We start from the raw sequence: 9,143 nt of genomic DNA, 5'->3' as shown, positions 1-9,143 counted from the left end.
AACGTCAATAATACTTCTGACTGCAGTTCAATTACTTACTATCTATACACACATTACATTACCTTCCCGCGTCACGTTGTCCCCCTCTTATATATACCCGACTACCCTATCTAGTAAATACTAGAGCATTCCTGAAAGAACAAGATAGTTCTAGAAACTAGAGGGCGCCACACCAGTCACGTGACCTCGATGACGCAACAGGTGTTTATGTTGAAACAGAGTAATAATACTTTAGGTAGTAGTGTAATCAGAGTAACAAAGCACGATAAATAATGTAACATTATCAAACAACAATAAAAATATGTTTTATGAAGAGAAACAGCCAGGATTCAGTGAAAGTTCTTTAATTCCTCGGCCCGGCATGCTCAGGTGGTTAGGGCGCTCGATTCGCAAGCAATTCATTTTCTTGTTTCCTTATCTTATTTCAGTAGTAAGGTGTTGAATTAGGGAGAAATGCCAAATGAGCTGGATTGTGCACATTTTATCTTACCTTATTGGAATTCTGAAGTGATTGGTTGTGACAAATAATGACGTTGGTCCAACATTACTGGTTTAACTGTCTTTATTAGCACAGTGTCAATCACTCTAACATCTGATAATGTTTTAGAGTATGATTTTGATATAGGTTTTGTGTAGAAGTTCATGTGTTACATGAACTAGAGGCCTTTGTTTCACTTTAAATCTGTTATTGTCATTATTAAAAATTCCTTATTCCGTCTCTCTTATTCAATGTGCAATATTTGACATCTTTCACGTAGCACTTAACAACCACTTCAAAAAAAAGTTTTTTATATCAAATCACTTGCAATAAACAACGCACTTATCTTATTAAATGCACAAAACTCTAGCTTTTTAGAATGATTAATGTGCAAATATTAAGCTTACCATTGCCACTGAAATGCAAGTGTTTTTTTTTTCTTCCCAAAACTATCCGTCATTTGCAAGAAGAAAATCTTACCAGACAAGATTCTCACGTAAATATCCACCTAGCAACTCTGGTTAGAGAAATGTTATTGCAGCCACAATGATCGGATTCTTAAAAGTGTGATATACAGGCATATCCTATGTTTTGTACGTGCTTTATTTCTATAGGATTGTATTTATTTTTTTCCTTTATTTAGTTTGTATGCAGCTTTAGCATAAGCACATGGGCCAGAAAGTCGTTAAGATTACATTGTTCTTGTTGTTTTGCTTCTTTGTTTTTTATAGTAGATAGTGTCTATTCTCCCGAAGAGGATATAGCAATAACATATTGAATCCGGTGGAAAGGATTATCAACTATATTGTACTTTGCTGGCCGAATTGTCAGTGTCTGAAAGTTACAACCAACCAATGTTGTGAAATAACAAAGTTTACAAGATGAAAATCTCGACTGGATAAAGAAACCGAGTTTACCTGCAGAATTCAGGCACGCTTTCTAAATTCAGTTTCTACCTGGAGATCGACAGTTGTAGTTCTGTTTGGAGATCAGCATGTCTTAGTTGAATAGAAGTTTATCCCGAGAGAAAGCAAGCTATGTATCTAATCACAATACAGTAAAGGCATCTGTCTTTTTATGTGCACAAGTGTGTAAGCTGCATTTTTTTATTGTTTGTTTTATAATAAAGATTGTGTTCATTTTTTGCAGTCTGATTATTTCACACATGCTAGGAAAATTCAGTAACGTTATCAGATTCAGAATTACTCTCCTTATTTCTTGAACGAATATGTTGCTATTAGCATATCTAATTATTTGATACCTGTTGGGAAATCAGTTCCCACTTAAAGCATAATATAATGTTTTCAGACCTAAAGGCTGGAGAAAGTTCTATTGAAATATAACAACTCAATTTAATACAAAAATATATGTGCCCAAATATTTAAAAAATAAACATTTATCAAGCATAAATCAGATAATTTCATTACTTTCAAGGTCTGAAAATTCAAACATTAAACGGTATATAATGTGTTATATTATGTTTGGCTGGAGAAAGTTCGATTGAAGTATAACAAATCAATTTAATACAAAAATATATGTGCCCAAATATTTAAAAAATAAACATTTATCAAGCATAAATCAGGTAATTTCATTACTTTCAAGGTCTGAAAATTCAAACGTTAAACGGTATATAATGTATTATATTCTGGTGAAATATTATCTGTTGACTGATAGTTTTGTACAATATTACATCACAGTAAGAATGATAATTTTTATCATATTTTTCTAATACCACTAGGCTTAGCATACCTAGTGGTTAAGGTGCTTAACTTGGAATCTATGGGTTTTGGGTTCGAATCTTCATGACCAAACATGCTCACTCTTAGTTGGCAGTGGGTGGTGTTGACTAGTTGCTGTCCCTCTAGGCTATCATTGATAAATTAGGGAGTGTGTTAGATATACATGGCTATTTAAGTTTAATGCTACTGTTAAATTTAGTCATGTTTAGAAGCGAAACTTTATGACAGGTTTGTTTACGTAACTGTGTATGAATCATATGTTGTGTAGCTCCACTGTTGTGATTTGGTGCTTGTATAGTTTTTCTCGTTGTTTTGATTGAATATTATTACATCATAATATCTTATAGTGTATAAGACGCTCTAGGCCTCAGTCAGGCTACAAGGACATGTAAAAAATGTAGTTAGAGTATGTAAGAGATAGTAAGGTAGATCTAGATTGCATGATTGTGTGTTTGGCCATCAGAAACATGTAATGGTGATTTCTAAAGTGAACTAACACTATTTGTATCACAATAACAGAGTAGAGAACAATAATTCGTCTTGACAATTGTGTTATAAAGAAATTTATCAAATCTATGTAGACGTTTGACGAAAAGAGACGATTACTTAAAGCTCTGGATACAACTGTGGTAACCAACAGTGCAATGTAAATGAAATTACCACTGATTGTATTGTAATAACAGAGCAGAGAAGAATATTTTTCTTGTCAATTGAGTTTTAAAGTAAATGAATCACAAAATGAGATGATTATATAAAGCCCTGGACATAACTGTGGTGATAACTGTGTAACAAATATTTGTATATACATTTGACTTGTTTTAATATATTATTTCAAAACAAGTGGATTGTTTGTTGCAGTAAGGGCAAAGGCAGAAATGTCAACCATTCAGAGGACAGTCAACAGCATTACATTTGACTTGTTTTAATATATTATTTCAAAACAAGTGGATTGTTTGTTGTAGTAAGGGCAAAGACAGAAATGTCAACCATGCAGAGGACAGTCAACAGCCAAGTACTTCCAGCTCAAACATTGTTACCAGAACTGATACAGAAAAAAATGATGTAGAGTCATTTGATGACAATTTTTCCATTAAATTTTAAAACTGCTTCAGGTAAGATCAATTTTGAAAATAAATATTTATATTAAAATATAAAGTCCATAGGTGTTATTTCTACAAATATCATTTGTCCTTTTTTTTTGGTTTGAAGCACAGAAGAAAGACCCTTCGCTTCAGAATCTCTGGGACAGTGGCTAGGAGAAAGTCGAGCACAAGACAAAGGAGAAAGGGACTTACAGAATAGTGGACTGTAACGAATTTGTAGTTATATATTTATTTAATGTCAACGTTTGTTTGGATTGAGTTTATATTTAAAAACATGCCTAGCTTGTATTGTTAGATATGTATTGCGAAACTCTCGCCTATTCTCCAAAGTTGTAGAAGATTCTCGAGAGTTAGAATCAAAAATATATGTGTACATAAATGCTTTAATTTGCATTGTTACGTTACGTAATCTGAACTTTTTAGAAAACCTTCCCACGGCCATAATATAACCAACGCGACGCGCCAGAGAATAGGTCGCTATAATCAGTGTGCTATAAACTTCGAAAACTATAACTGTGATTTTTATAACGCTTATCAAACGGAAAACTTAAGATATTTGACCAGGAGCATTTACAAAATTCGAACATTACAACTCGTATAACTTCAGTTGATTCTCATCGGACATTAGTATTTTTATGAAAACATTACCTAACTTCAACCGTGGAAAAATCGTCGTGTGATCAGTGAGAGACAAAGCTAGCTAGGTTCCCGTTAAGCGAATCATATCTACATCAACTCGCTCATCGTAAACCCTCGATAAAATATCAAGGAAGTTCCAGACTAGAGAGAAAACTTTATATTGTTTGTAATTTTGTGAAACTTTTGTTTATAAATCATTGTTTGTAGTAACTATTTGTACTAATTGTTATTGTAAATTGTACTGTTGTGTGTATATTAAAACGCATTTGTGTTAAAAACGAAAACGGTGTTTATCAATCTTGTTAGCAAACATCACAAACTGAGTATATACCGGCATTTATTTAAATATTAAATCCAACGTTCAATTTAACTACTAAATTTAAAATATCATTTAACTCAGCTTCGGACCATTTGAAATTCTAATACGTAACAGGACTGGAAAAAAGCATTGTAGTGAATCTATCAAGGCAGTTCTACTGGGGAAGTTAAATCATAGTACTGTTACGTCTCTGGTCGTTAGTTAATTTTCCGTATAATTTCTTTTCGAAGAAACTAGCGATACAAGTCCTTTCTTAAATGAAACTGGTTTATTCTTTCTAAATACAACTTTGCAATACACTTAATTTCCACAGTCATGCTATAACAAACGCTATAATTCACAACGAACGTCTCACGTGCTCGACTCAACAATACTCTCTCTCTCTCTGTCCGCAGTTCAATTACTCATTACATTGTTGCCATCACGTCTTGACCGTCTTATATATAAAAGAATACCGAAATCTAGTAACTCCCGAGGATTCACGAAGCTTCGAGAATATGACGTGTTACTAGCGTCACGTGACCTCCGCTGTCGCAACAGTACCAATGAAATACTGGACTTAAATGATGAAGTTGGCTAACAAGTCGATTGTGGGAGGACACCTAGGAGCAAGGATGATGGCAGACAGAACCACTAGCAACTTCCATTAGCTGGGAGTTATCAGAGATGTGACGAGATTGTGCAGGTCATTTGACATTTGCCAAAGGACAGTACCTAGAGGAAAGGTATCCAAGGTACCACTTGGTGAGATACCTCTCATAGAAGAGCCAATCAGCAGACTAGCTATGAAGTTGACTGGACCTCCAGCACCTATATTTGACAAGGGCAACTGGTACATGCTGACAGTGTCGACTATGCGACACTTTACCCAGAAGCCATAGCATTGCGAATATAGAGACAGAGTAGCAGAAGCCCTTCTGGAAGTGTTCTGCAGATGTAGGCTTTCCAAAAGAAGTCTCAAGTGGCAGAGAGACTTAGTCTACCTCAGAAATGATACAAGAGGTGTGCAGACTCATCAGTAATAGACAGCTCTTTACAACCCCAGATGTAATGTGAGAGTCAGTTGAGCCATAAAGAGCATGCTAAAGAAAATATGTCAAGAGAGACCACGTGACTAGGACAGGTACCTGCAGGCAGTATTATTTCCTTACCGAAAAGTTCCACAAGCAAGTATAGGATTTTCACTCTTTGAGGTACTGTATGGAAGAACAGTACAAGGTCTGATGCAGATATTGAAAGAACTGTGGGCAGGAGAAAAAGAACCAGAAGCGAAGAACACATACCAGTATGTGTTAGACCTCAGAAACTGAATAGAGAAAACCTATCAGCTCGCTCAAGAAAGTTTTCATGCAGCTCAATATAGTCAGAATCACTTCTATACAAAAGAAGGCCAAAGATCAACGTTTCAAGGTCAGACAGGAGGTCTCAGTTCTGCTACCCACAGACAACAATAAACTCATCCTGCAGTGGAAAGGACTTTTTGAAGTGCAGAAAGTGGGCAACAGAATGAACTGTAATGTGAAAGTGGACAGGGAGACCAAAATCTACCATGCTAATCTGTTTAAGAGGTACTTTGAGAGGGAAGAAGACCTAACAGGTGCAGCTATTGAAGCACAGATGGACATTGCAGGTGTGGCTGTCATAGGTGCAGAATTTAAAGACAGCAATTTTGTCATAGAAGATGAAGACCTATTAGGCATCAGACTGCTGGATGAAGATGAGATGCACAAAGACATCAATCAAAATCAGTGAAGAACTAACTGGCAAGGAGAAGAAAGATCTACTGTGCCAGTATGCAGATGTCTTCGCAGGTAGACCAGGCAAGACAGACCTTGTGCAACACAAGATCGAGACCACGACCAGGGACCCAGCCAAGGTGAAGCTCTACTAGATGCCTTATGCAATGAGAGACCTGATAAAGCAAGAAGTTGGGACAGTGTTAGAAGCAGGAATCATTGAGCCTTCGAATTCAGCCAATTGTTCATCAGTGGTAATTGTGAAGAAGAGAGATAGCTCAAACTGCTTCTGCATAGATTTCTGGAAGCTGAACCTCGTGACGAGGCTCGACTCCAAATTTATGAGCAACCCAAAGGCAATCATAGTGAAACCAGATGGTGCCACGTTCTTTTCCAAGATCGATCTCAATAATGGTTTATGACAGATCTTGATGGAGACAGAGTCTAAAGAAAAGACAGACACCAGACTGATGCTACCAGTTCAAGAGGATGGCATTTGGGTTAGTTAACTCAGCAGCAACATTCAACTACATAATAAGGAAGATGTTGCATAAAACCACCAACATTGAGCATTATGTGGATGACATTTTAACCCACACAGCCAGATGGGAAGACTACCCGAAGAAACTCAGAGAGCTATTCAGGTGAGTGAAGGCAACAGGTCTGACTATCCAAACATTTAAGTGCTACATTGGTTATTCTGCACTGGACTTTGTTGGACTCAAGGTGGGTGACCGACAGATAGCCATGGAAGAGGAGAAGCTAACTTGCATACTAGATGCACCAGCTCTGATGACCAAGCAGCAAGTCAACTCCTTCCTAGTGTTAACAGAATTTAGTTTGAGTAAGCAAGACGTAGTAAGATAGATACAGTTAGATAGGTAAGAGCGTATAGTGGCGGTTTTAAAAGTGAAATATCACAGTTTATATTGTGATAACAGAGTAGAGAAAAATAATTTGCCTTGTTAATTGCGTTCTAAATTAACTGAACCAGCTGTGAGGACTTTTGATGAAAAGAGATGCTTACACAGGCCTGCGATGATTTTATTGTCTTGAAATGTTTACATGTTCTACAGTAATTCCTGTACGCTGAATCCGAAAATGATATCATTTTTCTTCATCATGTTCAGATTTTTCACAAAACGACATAACGCAATACATAAAAGAAAGACCACAACATGTAGTTTTGAAACTAAAAGACGTAGATTTCACACACACACACAAATATCAGGATGAATGAAGATGCATATTCTTTTGACATCAATGTTCTTTCTTTTTCTTCGGTTTGTTTGTATTTTTGTTCGCAAACTTAATAATAAAAAATTTTCATTTTGGTAAACGAAATAATAATTTGATGTAAGAGTTTTTTCTTCCCGATTTGTAAAAAATGAATATTAATTTTGAAATCTACGTAGTTGAATTATGGAAAATGTGGTATTAAACCAAAACAACTTTTATGAAGTTTAAGTTCGCATGCTTGTGTTATTTAAAGCTCTGGATACAACTGTGATGACTAACAGTACAATGAACATTTGTATACATGTTTGACTTGTTTTTTAATATATCATTTTAAAACAAGTGGACTATGCGCTGTTTGTTTATTGTTGGAATTTATTGCCAACGTATCATAGACACTTACTGTAAAGAATCCTGTCCATCCATACATATAAACCTGACAGACGGCTAACTTTGCGCGAAATTCAAAACAAATCAAACTTATCAGACTACATACGGGTTTCCAGCAAGAATTATTAAAATATCATTTCAACTGCAAACATAATCTCACATCACAAACATTAGTTTAGTGTTAGTCTTATAATCAACTCTTTAAACAATAAGGCAAAACATTATAAGTTCCATAACAAAGAAATATTTACATGTTATTAAATAATGTAACTTCTAATGTGTAACCATGCGATTCGCTCTACTAAGAGGGTTGTGATTTCATTGACTAATATGTTGAATGTGCATGAGATTAGTCAGTGATGTTACTTTTTTGCATGTTTTATATTTGTATCACTATATAAAAAGTTAAACACTTCAAAGATAGACCTTGACACTAGCATAAACGACAGTTTTTATGACAAAATATATCTAGTGCCAACTTTAAATACTATTTTCTTTTAACATTATCACAGGGGTTTTACAAGTGTGCAGTTGATCAAAATAATACACCTGTAAAAATATTTGTGCAGTTGAAAACTCGCCTATATACGTAAGCTCAAGTGGATAAATATGAAATTCCATTCCAGAGTTGATAAATAAATGTACTTACTAGAATATTCCTCATTTTTTGGATCATTTGTTACTAGGCCTGTATATATGAGGTGCAATAAAGTGTCATGTATTTAAACATGATGAAGTTAAAATATAATTGTGCAGTTGAAAAAAATCCTTAGGAAAAATTCTGATTTATCACAGTTGGCATTCACTTTAATTAAATATTGATGCAAAGTAGGTAAATAGTCTTAAACTGAGCAAAATGCCACGATTTGATACAAATGAAAAACAAATATATGCAACAGAAAAGAAGTACTTTAAAGGTGAAACACTTCCAAGGTAAGTATTTCGTTTTTGGCCATCGCTACGTAGGCAAAATGTCCACAGTATATTTTATAAGCCCTTGTTCTCCATGTTCAATGTAAAATTTGTCTTCTTAATAAGCAACTTCATAATTATTAATGTTTAAGAACTTTTCAGTTATTTAATTTCTTGTTTCAGATGTAAACGATTTCATATGCTTACTTACCCAATACTTTGTCTGGTCTCCATCTATTTTGTCAACACCCCAACTATAATGCATAAAAACAACAACAAAAATAATACATTATTATCACAGGTTCTGTAAAACCAGATAATTCATATACAAGACAAATCATTAAAACAAGGCCAATAAAATAATAAGTTTTACTTAGCTATCATCAAGTGTTTAGCATTAAAGACAATACTGTTATAGGGTATCTATATACTACTAAAACTCTGAGATTGTTTGTTTGTTTGTGTGCTTGTCTGTAATTAAATACAGCAAAAACGGCGCACAATAGCGCCATATTTATAATGAAATGAGAATAGAAACAGAATAAAACAAGTTTCGTTAAAATCAGGCCACGGGTTACCGAGTTAGCGCCA

The 9,143-nt window shown here is 34.8% G+C and overlaps 1 protein-coding gene across 1 annotated transcript in view; it reads right to left on the bottom strand.

The window, feature by feature from the left end:
• Positions 1–9,143, bottom strand: part of LOC106473943 (uncharacterized peptidase C1-like protein F26E4.3) — a 16,120-nt gene that overhangs the window by 3,237 nt on the left and 3,740 nt on the right. The window contains exon 3 of the mRNA XM_013934632.2: positions 8,764–8,806. Coding sequence (XP_013790086.1) covers positions 8,764–8,806 — 43 coding nt within the window. The remainder of the gene's footprint in view (positions 1–8,763; positions 8,807–9,143) is intronic.

The sequence above is a fragment of the Limulus polyphemus genome, unplaced genomic scaffold (assembly GCF_000517525.1).
Source record: "Limulus polyphemus unplaced genomic scaffold, Limulus_polyphemus-2.1.2 Scaffold6660, whole genome shotgun sequence".
In the NCBI taxonomy this organism is placed as follows: domain Eukaryota; kingdom Metazoa; phylum Arthropoda; class Merostomata; order Xiphosura; family Limulidae; genus Limulus; species Limulus polyphemus.
The sequence above is the reverse complement of the archived record's forward strand: the minus strand, read 5'-3'. Positions and strand labels throughout refer to the sequence as shown.